Below are 15,850 nucleotides of genomic sequence, written 5' to 3'. Positions count from 1 at the left end.
TATGAAGCAATTACTCTGGAACGCTTCAACGGATCCCCCTGATTCTGAGATTGTTTTTTCGTGACATATTGTACTTCATGATAGTGGTAAAATTTCTTTGATATCACATGCGTTTATTTGTGAAAAAATCGGAAATTTGGCGAAAATTTTGAAAATCTTGCAATTTTCAAACTTTGAATTTTCATGCCCTTAAATCAGAGAGATATGTCACACAAAATACTTAATAAATAACATTTCCCACATGTCTACTTTACATCAGCACAATTTTGGAACCAAAATTTTTTTTTGTTAGGGAGCTATAAGGGTTAAAAGTTGACCAGCGATTTCTCATTTTTCCAACAAAATTTACAAAAACATTTTTTTAGGGACCACATCATATTTGAAGTCACTTTGAGGGGTCTTTATGACAGAAAATACCCAAAAGTGACACCGTTCTAAAAACTGCACCCCTCAAGGTGCTCAAAACCACATTGAAGAACTTTATTAACCCTTCAGGTGCTTCACAGGAATTTTTGGAATGTGGAAGAAAAAAATTAACATTTAACTTTTTTCACAAAAATGTTACTTTAGACCCAATTTTTTTTTATTTTCACAGGGGTAACAGGAAAAAATGGACCCCAAAATTTTTTGTGCAATTTCTCTTGAGCGTGCTGATACCCCATATGTGAGGGAAAACCACTGTTTGGGCACACGGCAGGGCTCGGAAAGGAAGGAGTGCCATTAGACTTTTTGAATGTAAAATTTGTCTGAATAATTAGCAGACACCATGTTGCGTTTGGAGAGCTCCTGATGTGCCTAAACAGTGGAAACCCCCCACAAGTGACACCATTTTGGAAACTAGACCCCTTAGGGAACATATCTAGCTGTGTGGTGAGCACCTTGAACCCCAAGGTGCTTCACAGAAGTTTATAATATTGAGCTGTAAAAATAAAATTTTCACATTTTTCCCACAAAAACGTTTTTCATCCCTTAATTTTCCATTATCATAATGGTAATAGGATAAATTGCACCATGAAATTTGTTGTGCAATTTCTCCTGAACACGCCGATACCCCATATGTGGGGGAAAACCACTGTTTGGGCGCACGGCAGGGTTTGGAAAGGAAGGAGCGCCATTTGACTTTTTGAATGTAAAATTTGTCTGAATAATTAGCAGACGCCATGTTGCGTTTGGAGAGCCCCTGATGTTCCTAAACAGTGGAAACCCCCCACAAGTGACACCATTTTGGAAACTAGACCCCTTAGGAAACTTATCTAGATGTGTGGTGAGCACCTTGAACCCCAACGTGCTTCACAGAAGTTTATAATAATCAGCTGTAAAAATAAAATTTTCACATTTTTCCCGCAAAAACGTTTTTCATCCCTTAATTTTGCATTATTATAAGGGTAATAGGATAAATTGCACCATGAAATTTGTTGTGCAATTTCTCCTGAACACGCCGATACCCCATATGTGGAGGCAAACCACTGTTTGGGTGCACGGCAGGGCTCGGAAGGGAAGGAGCGCCATTTGACTTTTTAAATGCAAAATTTGTTTGAATAATTAGCGGACGCCATGTTGCATTTGGGGAGCCCCTGATGTGCCTAAACAGTGGAAACCCCCCACAAGTGACACCATTTTGGAAACTAGACCCCTTAGGGAACTTATCTAGATGTGTGGTGAGCACCTTGAACCCCAAGGTGCTTCACAGAAGTTTATAATAATCAGCTGTAAAAATAAAATTTTCACATTTTTTCCGCAAAAACGTTTTTCATCCCTTAATTTTGCATTATCATAAGGGTAATAGGATAAATTGCACCATGAAATTTGTTGTGCAATTTCTCCTGAACACGCCGATACCCCATATGTGGAGGCAAACCACTGTTTGGGCGCACGGCAGGGCTCGGAAGGGAAGGAGCGCCATTTGACTTTTTGAATGTAAAATTTGTTTGAATAATTAGCGGACGCCATGTTGCATTTGGGGAGCCCCTGATGTGCCTAAACAGTGGAAACCCCATACAAGTGACACCATTTTGGAAACTAGACCCCTTAGGGAACTTATCTAGATATGTGGTGAGCACCTTGCACCCCCAGCTGCTTCACAGAAGTTTATAATATTGAGCCATAAAAATAAAATTTTCACATTTTTCCCACAAAAAATGTTTTCCTTTCCCTAATTTTGTACTATCATAAGGGTAACAGGATAAATTGCACCATGAAATTTGTTGTACAATTTCTCCTGAACACGCAGATACCCCATATGTGGGGGAAAACCACTGCTTTGGTGTACGGCAGGGTTCGGAAGAGAAAGGAGCGCTATGTTGGCTGGGATAGGCAGCAGACACCGTGTCACATTTGAAGAGTCGCTGACATGCAGAAACAGCAGAAACCCCCACAAGTGACCCCATTTTGTAAACTACACCTCTCAAGGAATTCATCTAGGGAAGTAGTGAGTATTTTTTAATTTTTAAATTTATACCATTGGGCAGTGAAAAAAGCATAATTATATTTTTACCACAAAAAAATGTTTTACCCTCAGATTTTACATTTTCACACAGGACAATATGTAAAAATGGTGCCGAAATGTGTCACACAATTTCTTCTAAAAGTGCCAATACCCCATATGTGACTGTATCGTACCGCTCAGCCATATGGCGAGATCTGGGGGGGACGGAGTGCTATTTGACAATTGGAGAACAAATTATTGTAGAATAGGCATTTGGATTTGGGAGCACAACATTTTTTGAATTTCTTTTGGGGGGCAAGGGCCATTTCGCTTTTCCAGAGCCTTTCTGCTACCAGTAACTTGGAAGGCCCTTATATTTTTAACAGATGACGGACCTGAGTGTGGACTAGCTTTTTTTGAGGACTGAGTTGAAGCTTTTATTGGGAACATTTTACGTAACATTTATCCGGCGCTCTAGGCTGAGCACTTACATCGGGGTTTCCATCTAAATTTCCAAGTGATGTAATTCAGATGAAACCCCTGCGGGATCCATTCACTGTAATGAGGCAGCAGAGTTACTCTGGACTCCGTCTGGCCTCTGTTTAGCGGTGTCCTTTTTTTCAGAAGTGCACAAAACTGTGGCCAACCGCACTTTTATGCACGCCTAAAACAAATGACACCGTGGGATCACAGGCCAAACGGCATCCACAGTGGCCTATATCTGCCTCATTACAGGGAATCTTCCGTCATGGGTTCCGGCTGAATCACATATTTCAGAGATTTACATGGAAACTCTGGCGTAAGTGCTCAGCGCAGAGCGCAGGATAAATGTGTGCCGAGCCATACTGCGATCTTTGGGAGACATAATAAACAAATCAGTAGCAGGTGAAGAATTGGTTTTATTTAGTTTTTTACGCCGTTCCTAGTGTGATATAACTGATTAGATTACTTTATTCTTCGGGTCGGTGCGATTACAGAGATACCAGATTTATATCGGGTTTTTATGACTGACAGCTGTCACACACTAAGAGACGCTTTTTTTTTGCAAAATCTAGTTTTTGCATCGCCATATTTTGAGAGCTATAATTTTTCCATATTTCGGCCGACAGAGTCATGTGATGGCTTGTTTTTTGCGGGACGAGTTGACATTTTTATTGGTACCATTTGTGGGTACGTGACATTTTTTGATCGCTTTCTATTCCGTTTTTTTGGGAGGTAAAATTAACAAAAACCAACAATTCAGGAATTGTTTTTTGAGGTTTTTTTTATGCCGTTCTGCGTGTGGTAAAAGTGATCAGGCAGCGTTATTCTTCGGGTCAGTACATTTACAGCGATACACTTACTGTATATTTTTTTATGTTTTGGCGCTTTTACACAATAAAACAATTTTATAGAAAAAAATATTTTTTTTGCATTGCTTTATTCTGAGAGGTATAACTTTTTTATTTTTTGGCTGATGGAGCTGTATAGCGGCTTGATTTTTGCGGAACAAGATGATGTTTTCAGCGGTACCATTTCTATTTCCATTTTGCTTTTTGATCGCATTTTTTTCCACTTTTTGTTTGGCGATATGAGGAAAAAGCATAGTTTTTTGCTCCGATTTTTATTTATTTTTATTACGGTGTACACATAAGGAGTTAATTAGTGTGACAGTTTTATAGCTCGGGTTGTTTCGGACGCGGCAATACCAAATATGTGTACTTTTTTTATTTTTGCATAACTATATGGATTTATCGGTTTAATATTTTATTTATTTATTTTTATTTATTTTGTATTTTTTTTTTAACAGTTTCAAAACATTTTTTTTTACTTTTTTTTACATTTTTACTTAGTCCCTGTATGGGACATTAATTTTTATTTTTCTGATCCCTGATCTCATGTAATGTAATAGACATATATTACATTATATGAGATCTTCACTGACTGTTTCACAGTCTCCTGTCTGGCATCAGCTACAGGCTGAAGCCAGACAGGAAGGACACCATATATGGCAGAGCTGGAGGCGGTCATGTGACCTCCAGCTGCCATAGCAACGCCAGGTCCTGAAAGCAATCAAGGGGTCGTCAGAGAGGTAAGTGGACGACCCCTTCTCCTCCTGCTGTCTCCTATATGCCGCGATCACTATAGATCGCAGCATATAGAAGACAGCAAAGGGTTAACATCACTGGGACCTGATCTAATCAGGTCCCGATGATGTTCCCTGTCAGAGCTAACGCTCTGCACCACTCTCACAGCGCTTGCAGGACCCAGGGGGTCCTGAGCACTGCGAGACCACCCACCGTTTTTAAACGTCCGCGCTGAACAGAGCCCAGGCAGCGCGGACGTTTATCTACAGTGGGCGGTCGGGAAGCGGTTAAGCCCCAGATTTTACATTTTCACACTGGGAAATGGGTAAAAATGGCGCCAAAATTTGTCACACAATTTTTGCTGAGTGTAGAAATACCCCATGTGGTTGTACGGTACTGCTTAGCCACACGGCGAGACACCGAAGGGACGGAGCGCTATTTGCCTAATGGAGCGCAGATTTTCCTAGAATAGTATGCAGACTCCATATACACAGCTCATAACTGCTAGAAGAGCAGAATCCCCCCTCAAGTGACCCCATTTTGGAAATTGTACCCCGTTGGGAATTTATCTACAGGTGTGGTGAGGATTTTAATTACATGAGTGTTTTGCAGAAACAAGCAGCAGTGGAAGCTGCTGAGTGAAAATTGCAAACTTCCGTTGTAGTGACCAATACGTTATGCCCAGCTCGTGCTTCAGGAGACATGCAGCTGTAAATTAGGCGGGCTCTCAACGCTGCAGAAATGTCAAACATGTGGACACTAACTTTGGTTTAGGCACACTGTGGGCCTCAAAAGGGAAATTGTCATTTGTATTTGGGAGCACAGAATTTGCTGAATTTCTTTTGGGGGGCAAGGGCCATTTTGCTTTCCAGAGCCCTATATTTCCATTAACAGATGATGGACCTGAGTGGGGACTTTCTTCTTTTGTGGATTGAGTCTAAGCTTTTATTGTGATCCAAAATGTTATGTAAAATGTTCCCATTTATCCTGTGCTCTACGCTGGGCACTAATATTGGGTCTTCCATTTAAATATCCGAGTGACGTAATTCAGATGAAACCCCTGAGAGATCCATTCACTATAATGAGACAGCAGAGTTTGGCCTCTTTCACACGTCAGTGTGTCCTGTACGGGTGGTGACAGTTTCCACACGTACGCATACACACGCAGATGCACATGTCAGTGTGTTTCCAAGGACCGTGTGTTTGTAGGCAAAATATGTTGACATATCCTTTTTTTTCGCGCTGCACAGTCCGCAAAACGTCCCACACTGATGACACATGGATGACATCCGTGTGCCATCAGTGTGACACGTCCCGGCGCCTGGGAATCAGTGTACAGTTAACGGTGTTCCCAAGCGCTGGGTGCTGAAAGCTACCCTCATCAGTGTCCCCTGCGCTGAGCTCAGTGAGTGACAGAACACCGCTCGCTGAGAGCAGCTCTGGAGCCCGCTCCCTGGAGCGAGTCATTCTCCCCGGCTCCTCGGCATGAGCGGTCAGATGGGTTACAGCGGGGACATGTTCGGACAGGTGAGTATAAGGATTTTTTTATTTTATTCTTATTTTTACACCAGGACAAAGCGGGAGCAGAATACTACTCTCAACATTGTCCCTTGCTTGCTCTGATCGCAGCGCTGGCACAAGACAATGATGAGGGCAGTGTGAAACAGCGCTAACTGTACCGCTGATTCCCATGCGCCGGCACGTGTGCTCCTGATGCGGCACATGGTTGCCACATTTATGCCACACAGATGCACACGGACACAGATATCTCCTGTACTGTTTTTTCCGGTACCGGCCTTACTCTGGACTGCATCTGGCTTCTGTTTAGCCGGGTCGTTTTTTTGAGAGTTTCACAAAACTGTGGCTAATGGCACTTTTCTGCACGCCTAATAAATTATAGGCCAGTAAGCTTAACCTCTACTGTGGGTAGAATCCTGGAGGATTTCCTAAGAGATGCTATACTAGAGTATCTGAAGAAAAATAACCTCATGACCCAATATCAACATGGGTTTACGAGGGACCGTTCCTGTCAAACAATCTGATCAGCTTTTATGAAGAGGTAAGTTCCGGACTGGACCAAGGAAATGCAGTGGATCTTGGGTATATGGACTTTTCAAAAGCTCTTGATACGGTTCCACACAAAAGCTTAATACATAAAATGAGAACAATGGGGATAGGGGAAAATATATGTAAGTGGGTTAAGAACTGGCTCAGTGATAGGAAACAAAGGGTGGTTATTAATGGAACACACTCAGACTGGGTCTCAGTTAACAGTGGGGTACCACAGGGGTCAGTATTGGGCCCGCTTCTTTTTAACATATTTCTTAATAACCTTGTAGGGGGCATACAGAGTAGTATTTCAATATTTGCAGATGACACTAAACTCTGCAGGGTAATCAATATAGAGGAGGACAATTTTATATTACAGGAGGATCTATGTAAACTAGAAGCTTGGGCTGATAAATGGCAAATGAGCTTTAATGGGGATAAATGTAAGGTAATGCACTTGGGCAGAGGAAATAAAATGTATAATTATATGCTTTATTGTAAAACACTTGGCAAAACTGTCACTGAAAAAGACCTGGGTGTATTGGTGGACAACAAACTCACGTTTGGTGGCCAGTGTCAGGCTGCTACTGCAAAGGCAAGTAAAATAATGAGATTCATTAAAAAAGGCATAGATGCTCATGAGGAGAACATAATTTTACCTCTATACAAGTCACTAGTGCGACCACACTTATAACACTGTGTACAGTTCTGGTCTCCAGTGTATAAGAAAGACATAGCAGAATTAGAGCGGGTGCAGAGAAGAGCGACCAAGGTTAGTAGAGGACTGGGGGGTCTGCAATACCAAGACAGGTTATTACACTTGGGGTTATTTAGTTTGGAAAAACGAAGGCTTAGGGGTGATCTTATTACTACGTACAAATATATGAGGGGACAGTACAAAGACCTTTCTACTGATCTTTTTACTCTGAGGCCTGAGACGGGGACAAGGGGGCATCTTCTACGTCTGGAGGGAAGAAGGTTTAATCATAATCACAGACGGGGCGGGGTCTCTGATCCAAGAGCAGAGGGGCTTTTGTCTCTCTGCTCGCTCGCTTAATGCTGCGATTGTACCATTTAGGGAGTTAAATTGCACTGAGTGTCGGTTGTTAGCTTTCAGAATCAGCTGACACCTGGCGGCAATCGCGCCCGCACAGCCAGGCGCGATCGCTGAAACGTAATAATACGTACCAGGTCATTAAAGCACAGGGACGTATTATTACGGCTCAAGTCAGAAAGAGGTTAAAGTTCTAACCACATAGACTTTTATTACTTGGACCAGAAAAACTTCAATCAGTTAAAATATTAGACTTCCACAAAGATACAATGAGGTAAAGAATCCTACCGCACTTCTCAGTAGTTACACAATAAAAGCAGCAGAGTATGATAGAAAGAAATCTGCACACTTTTCAACCAATCAGAGACAGGGTGAGAAAACCAGTGAAGTGATAAGATCAAGTTACAATTTCATTAGAAGGTAAAAACACTTACCTTAATGGACAGCAGTGCAATCTCAGATGTAATGACTGTTGTCTTCATCAGATGATTAACAACACAAATACCTTCCCACTATGTGTAAGTCAGTTTTAAGTTATTAAAAATGGCATCTAAAATCTAATTTACAAGGGCTCATTAAATAGAGGGGTATATTGTAGCCTAAGGGGTATAGTTTGGCCTAGGCTGTTTTACACCCCAGGTACAGTTTGGCCTTGGACAGTTTATCCCCCGGGGTATACTCTGGTCTGGGCCAAACTATACCCGGGTTTAATCTGGACGGGGGTTAATTTGGCCTGTTACACCGGGAACCATGGTACTGACTTTAGTGGATAAGCTTTTATTGGAGAAGGTGGGGTGCACCAACAATATCATGAGTATATATAAGACTATACATATAAGGGAGTGGGTGCTACAACCTGCATTGAAGATACAAGATCATAGTAGGGAGAGGAAAGAATCAGTACAAGGAAGGAAGTGCACACCTGATATTAGAATAAGCATACAATTTTATTAGGAGTATTATAGTTACTTCATAGCATGATAAATTGAATATATTGAGGGTAGACACATTTTTGCCAGTTTCTATTCTATCTTTATGGCTTAATGACAACCTTTGAACAGGGCAATGTTTTTTGTATTGTCTCATGGTTTTTAAGTGATTTTATTATCTTTAATGTGTGTCCCTTTTGTACTAATAAAATTGTATGCTTATTCTAATATTAGGTGTGCACTTCCTTCCTTGCATTGATTCTTCCTCTTCCTATTATGTTTTAGTGGATAAGCTAGCACTATCGTTTGATTTCAGACTTATTAAGTGTCATGATAAGATCAACAAATATGCCTTATAAGCCAGTCATACTTCTTGGTTTGGAACTATATTTTAATATACTATAGCACATACTGTAAGTACATTTTGTCTAAGAGGACAGATTTTTCTTTTCAGATTTAGTTAATGAAAATGTATGGCTTTGTTTATAGCTGATAGCTGGTTCAATGCCAGACATTTATGGCTTAACTGTATTAAATACAACACATATGATCTAATGCGCTAAAAACAACGCTTTGGGAAGGGGATACAGCTGTGTGGTTGTAGCAGCAGGAGTCCATATTGCTTAAAATGTGTCAGCTATACATATTTGAGATTAGACTCCTTTACTGAGCTCTCTAGAAAGACGCCAGTGGAAAATCAAAACAGTATCTAACATATGTAAAACCATGAAATATAAATAGCTGGTGTCTACCTTGTCTAATACATAAAATGTGGCTCCTGAGAGCTGACCCTAGGGACTACTTGGCATGCAACAGCCCTAGAAAGAACCTCTAGAAGAGATAATATAGTCAGACAGGATGCCCTCCATAAGCATTAAATTATTGATTGATCCTGCTAACGGCGGTTTTGACGACTTTAGTGTGTGTGGGGTCTTCAGTAAACACGTTTGGCATGTGCCCTGTGAAAGTGACTCATATGCTTTCCTTTGACTCTGCAAAAACTCTAAGGCTATATTCACACATGTTGTGTTTTTTTCTGCTGCAAATCTGCTGCTAACTTTTCTCTGGCAGGAAAATAGCTGCGCTAAAAACACAGGTTTTCTTGCGTTTTTTGTTCTGTTTTTTGCTGCGTTTTTTTGACCACCCATTACTTCGTATGGGTGAAAAAATGCTGCAAAAACGCTAAAAGAAGTGACCTGCTCTATTTTCCAAAAACACAACCAAGTCACAAAATACGCAGCAAAAAAAAATAACTTGTGAACAGAAAATTCTGGTTTCTCATAGACTTTTCTGGTACTGCAAAACACAGCTGAAAATTTGCATAAAAATCTGCAGCAAAATACGCTGCAAAACCCAACGTGTGTGAACATAGCCCTACTGTTGCTCTTATTCATTCTCGTCTGGACTAATGCATCTCTACTGTTTGGTCTCCCTCTTACTAAACTCTTCCCTCTCCAATCCGTCCTGAATGCAGCAGCCAGGATCATATTCCTGTCTAACTGATAGGCTATGTGCCCACGATGCAGAAATGCTCCGGATTTTTCCTGAGTGTTTCTGCATCTCCCTGGCAGAAAAAACACATGTGGATTGTACAAGCGTTTTTCCTGCCAGGGACATGCGGATGTGAAGCGTTCTTCACATGCATTTCCGCATGCGGGTTGACAAGCGCTTTCCAAGAGATTTTAGCATCACTTGGAAAGTGCTTGACAACTTGGTCACACTATATAAATCCATGCAACCGGCATGGATTTATATAGTGTGACCGTAAAAGAATGGTACCTGGGTTTGGAGAAGAGTAGACTCTCCTCCGGACCCAGGTACCATAGAACCTGTAAAACAAAGAATAAAATAAAAAATATACATTATACTTACCTTCTGACCCCGGTGTCCTTAGCGATGCATCCTGGCTTGCCGGCAGCTCGCGGTGGACTAAAAGGACCTGCCATGACGTCATTTAGTCATGTGACGGGTCACGCGACCACCGAAGCCAGGACTCATCGCTAAGGACACCGGGGGCCATCAGAAGGTAAGTATAATGTATATTTTGTATTTTATTCTTTTTTTTACAGGTACTATGGTACCCGGGTCCGGAGGAGAGTCTCCTCTTCTCCAAACCCGGGTACCATCCGCACATTGAAACGCATGAAATCCGCATCTACATATGCAGTGATGCGGATATCATGTGGTCCAATGCAAGTCAATGGCGGCGAAAACGCAGCGATTCTGCAAAATAATTGGTAGTGCTGCAGATTATTCTGCAATGATAATCTGCAGCGGAAATTTCCACAGCATGTGCACAGCACATGTGGATTATCATTGGGGAACATGGCAGGCCTTCTACCGTGCGTTTTTTAAGCGTTTCTGCAGCGGAATTGCCACTGCGGAAACGCTTAAAAAACACATAGTGGGCACACAGCCATATGCTGATGCCTTCACCCTGTGCCAGTCATTGCACTGGTTGCCCATCGCTACAGAGTAAAATATAAATTTATCTCTCATCCACAAAGCTCTCCATAGTCCTGCACCCCCATACATCTCCTCCCTCATCTCTGTATATCACCATACCCATGCCCTCCATTTCGCTAATGACCTAAGATTAACATCCTCAATAATCACAACCTCCCACTCCCAACCTCCAAGACTTTTGGTGTGCTGCACCAAATCTCTGGAAGGCACTACCCAGGACAATTCGATTAAATCCCAATACCCACAGTTTTAAGCGTGCCCTAAAGTCCATTTCTGTAGACTGGCCTTTCGCCTCAGTTCTTCTTATTTAACTATTTCTGATTTTCCATGCCAAAATTTTCCTCGGAATCTTTTCCCTTGTATCATTTGTTTACACACTCTCCATATACTTAATAGAACTCTGTAGGTGTACTTATACAGATGCCGGCTGGTGTCTGGTTCATGCAGCGTTATGTGAATACTCTATTTATTAAATTAGTGGCTGAATCATAACATACAAGCCCTTTTTACCATCAAGGCTGCAGTGCTAGGACATTGCAGCAGACTGCACGTTTTTATACAGTTTGAAGCTGCAAAAAACCCCAGTACTACACTGTGCAGTACGTGTTTTGGACAACACATGGCACCATATGGCATGCCTTGAATATGTATGCCTGAAATTTATGCCAATAATGTGATGTTAACATGTAGCCTAAATGCCCCCTATACATTAGATCCAAGGTAACCACAGCTGCAGATATCATCGGGATCAGCTGACCATCTAATGAGCATGGCGACTTTCCGACTCTTCCTATAGATGATGCCATTGCCTGAGTTGTCTAGCAGCGGTTTTCTCTTCATTGATAACACATAAAGGCTTGTCTGAGCATTTATGTGTGTTGGGGAGTCTGGAGAGATAGCTATGTGTGGGGCCACTTGAAGAACCATCTGTTAGCACAATAACAGCTTTTTTCCCAGTGTTTCTTGGTAATAATCTTTACATATTGCAGTTACACTCTATGGGTGCATTTACACTGCAATGCGCAGCATTAAACAACCTCTGACTGACAACAAGCATGTCTGTGATTGGGGGCTGCACTAAATGGAATCGCTGGCAACAGGCTGTGAACCCTGATCTAGATTGTAACTTATTTACACTATAGTAACTATGAAGTGGAGTAACGTAATGGGTTTTAGAGTCTTGAAATTGATGACCCATCATTAAGGAAGTCCAACTCTCAATGTCCCCACTGATCAGTGTTTGTAGAGGCCACAATACTCATACGAGCACAGAAACCTTATCTATGTATGCAGAACATCATTTGGAAGTTGTTTGTACTGTTTTAATTTAATAGCAGCCATGCAAGGTGTTTCAGCAATGTCATATTCAAGTGAATAGCACAAAACGGCAGGACTTTGCACTGCTGCTGCTGATAGTATGGCAAAAGTGCAATCTAGCCTACAAGCTGATGTACACATTGAAGAGGCCGCAGCTATTGTACACGCGCCATTTCTTAGGTCTGGTGGTCCCTTTTGCCTAAACTGATGTGACAGCTTTAATGACATCTCTACTGTATATGATGACTATGATTTAAAGGTATTCTCATTTTTAATGTCTATTGCATTTGGGTAGAAAAAAAGTCTACCAAATGTATTTTTTGCATGGCTTGTAAGTGTCATACCAAAACTTTCAGTCACTTATGAACAAAATCATAGCACGTCTAGATACATGCACTTTTGCAAAATAGTTTTTGATCTCTGTTCTTTGAACTGTTTGTTACATTAGACAATTACTTGTTGATAACTTCTATTTCTTTACAGAATCTAAAATGAAGGAAGATTCGGCATTATTACATGCTTCAAGCTTTGAAGAAGATCTTATTATGTTTACAAACTCTGCACTTTTTGAACATTTGCCATACAACGAGACTAAAGATGAAGGAAACAGGTCACATGTCAGACGGAAACGCTTTATTTCTTATCCAAGATATGTAGAGCTCATGGTTACAGCAGATGCAAAAATGGTGCGCCATCATGGCAGAAACCTACAGCACTATGTTTTAACTCTAATGTCAATTGTAAGTAATGAGGATATAATTTGACACAACAAATAACATACTGTATATTTGTGGTGGACTGATGTTCCTTTGCCGCAACATGGGAAATCATTCTACGACCCCATTCTCTAGGTATCCAGTAAATGTTATTATCATATTCTAGTTATTATCATAAATGTTGTTTTTATAGCTTGTGTCGACAATGGCATACTTTGAAGCCTGTGGCCTCAATGCAAAATTTCCATCAGGGCCCCTAAGTATCAAGACTCTTTTAAGGGAATATAAAAAAACGCTATTGACCAGCAGATATGGGGTTCATCTTCAGGTTAATAGCATTCTGAATCTGCCCGGCGCCCGCACTGAGAGCCCTGCTGCCGGAAGGAAATTAACTTTATTCCTCCCTGCGGCTTTCAGTTACAGAGGTGTGGCTTCAGTCACTACTCAGTACATAGTGAGCGGCGGCTGTAACCATCCACAGTCACTGACTGACAGGCAGCTCTAATACTGAGCCAGCTGTCAAGTCAGAGCTGGGGACATGGGTACAGCCGCCACACCTCTGTAACTGAAAGCCTGAGGCTGCTGGGAGGAATAAAGTTAATTTCCTCCCGGCAGCAGGGCTCTCAGTGCGGGCACCAGTCAGCTTCAGAACGCTATTAATCTGCAGATTAACCCCATATCTGCAGGTTAATAGTGTTTTTTTACATGACAGGTTCACTTTAAAAGTACTAATCTTTTTATATGGGCCAAAGGGACTATTTGGGTCTCCCTAGGATCTAGGGCCCATGTGCGACTGCAACCCCTGCACCCACTATAGTTACGCCCCTGTGTGTAGAACATATCACCAATTCGAACCAATTGACTCATAATAAATAGACCTTAATGGAAAGTGACTGACTACAAATGATATACCAAATGGGGTTTTTAACCAGAGTCATCCTGACTAGTGGGTTGTTTTGCAAGACTTATAACAGGTTTGGTTGTTCCTTCATGTGCAAGCTCACTACATTTGAAATAGAATTCCATGGTTTATTTTCTGATACTAGTATGAGTAAATGGTTTCTATATATGGCTGCTATGTTGTGTGCCAAGAGGAATGGCGTGTGATATTTGATATGATCACTTGTGTTAAGCAGCCTGCACCCACCCTTGATTGAGAGCCTCTGCAAAAAAAAAACCTCTTCCTAACATAAATCTGTTCTATCTATATAAATAAAGATACTAAAGTAGAATGTTTACACATGAACAGGTTTCTTTTAACCCTTACGTGTTATTTATTACTTATGAATACCTAGTTTAGTGGATTATTCAAATGTACAAGATAAGGCATTTAAAGAAAGATGATTCATATATTTCTACTGCTAAAGCCTACTTTGTGAATGAATTAGTAATATTCAAGTGTGACCACCACTCCATTCACTACTATGGTACTGACACAAGCACTGTGTTATATGTTTTAACTTTAAATGAAGTCTGTCACCCCCCCCAAAACTCAATTAAAAGTACATACACCATTCTAAAAGGGACATAGCCCTTATAAAAGCCATACCTACCGTATTGATGTCCCTTGTACATAAAAATGGTTTTATTGCATATGCAAATGAAGGCTTCTCAGTGCACCCTTGGCTTGGCCAAGGGCTCAATGCACTGTTTCATCAACATGCTGCACACCTCCCCATTGCTTGATTGTCGTCCTCACTGACACTGCTATGTGCCCACGATGCAGAATTGAAGCGGAAATTTTCCGCAGCGTTTCTGCATGTCCGTGCCAGTAAAAACGCATGCGGATTTTACACGTGTTTTGCAGCGTTTTTACATGCGGATTTGACTTGCGTTTTTCAGATGCATTGTGACCTCAAATCCACATGCGGAAACGCACAAATAATGGACATGCTGTGGATTTTTCCGCAAGGAAAATACGCTGCGGAAAATTCCGCAGCATGGGCACAGAACATGCGGATTATCATTGGGGAACATGGGGCACGTATTACCAAGTGTTTTTAAAGCGTTTCCGCTGCGGAAATTCCGCATCAAAAACGCTTGAAAAACGCATAGTGCGCACGCAGCCTGAGCGGCTTTAAACAGGATCACACAGTAGTGAACTGTAGACAGGTTGAGTGATAAGACTGTGCCCGCACTGACACTGTGTGCGCTCTTGTTCGGCTCCTGCAATTTCGGTGGGAACATGCTGGACCAGGGATTCAATTCAGGTAGCACTTTGGACAAATGAGCATTGTCATTCAACAGAAGGACTTGTACATGGCATATGGATTGAGGGAGCGGAATGATGCAGTGAGGCCTTGTCAAAAGTGCACAGAGCGGCCCTCTTTTGCTTATGCAATAAAACTGTATGTCTACTATTAAAGAAGAAAAATCTATACAGCAGGATGAATTTTATATAAAACTCATACGTGCTGTATAGATTTCTCTTCTCCTATAGAACTTTAGAAATGCCAGCAGTTTAAGTCAAGTTTTTGGGGTGACAGACTACCATTAAGGCAAGGATAAAAATCACAAGACATTTTTTTACACAATTTTTGATGTTTTCATTTGTAAACATATCACGGTTAGTTTCTCGTCTCAGTCTAAGGCTATGTTCACTCATCATGTTTTTTTCAGGGTTTTGATGCAGTTTTTTATGCAAATTTTCAGCTACCTTTTGCAGTACCAGCAAAGTCTATGAGAAACCAGAATTTTCTGTTCACACATGTTTTTTTTTGTTCTGGATTTTGTGCCTTGCATGGTTTTTTGGAAAGTAGAGAATGTCACTTCTTTCAGCGTTTTTTCACCCATAGGAAGTAATGGGTGGTGAAAAAATGCATCAAAAT

General features: G+C 41.2%; 1 protein-coding gene across 1 annotated transcript in view; it reads left to right on the top strand.

The window, feature by feature from the left end:
- The window catches only part of ADAMTS20 (ADAM metallopeptidase with thrombospondin type 1 motif 20), a 342,835-nt gene that overhangs the window by 91,128 nt on the left and 235,857 nt on the right, over positions 1-15,850 (top strand). The window contains exon 4 of the mRNA XM_073652029.1: positions 12,790-13,046. Coding sequence (XP_073508130.1) covers positions 12,790-13,046 — 257 coding nt within the window. The remainder of the gene's footprint in view (positions 1-12,789; positions 13,047-15,850) is intronic.

This window comes from Phyllobates terribilis, unplaced genomic scaffold (genome assembly GCF_046119375.1).
Source record: "Phyllobates terribilis strain yellow unplaced genomic scaffold, ASM4611937v1 Scaffold_11__3_contigs__length_659146591, whole genome shotgun sequence".
In the NCBI taxonomy this organism is placed as follows: domain Eukaryota; kingdom Metazoa; phylum Chordata; class Amphibia; order Anura; family Dendrobatidae; genus Phyllobates; species Phyllobates terribilis.
This window is presented reverse-complemented; position numbering and strand designations above follow the sequence as displayed.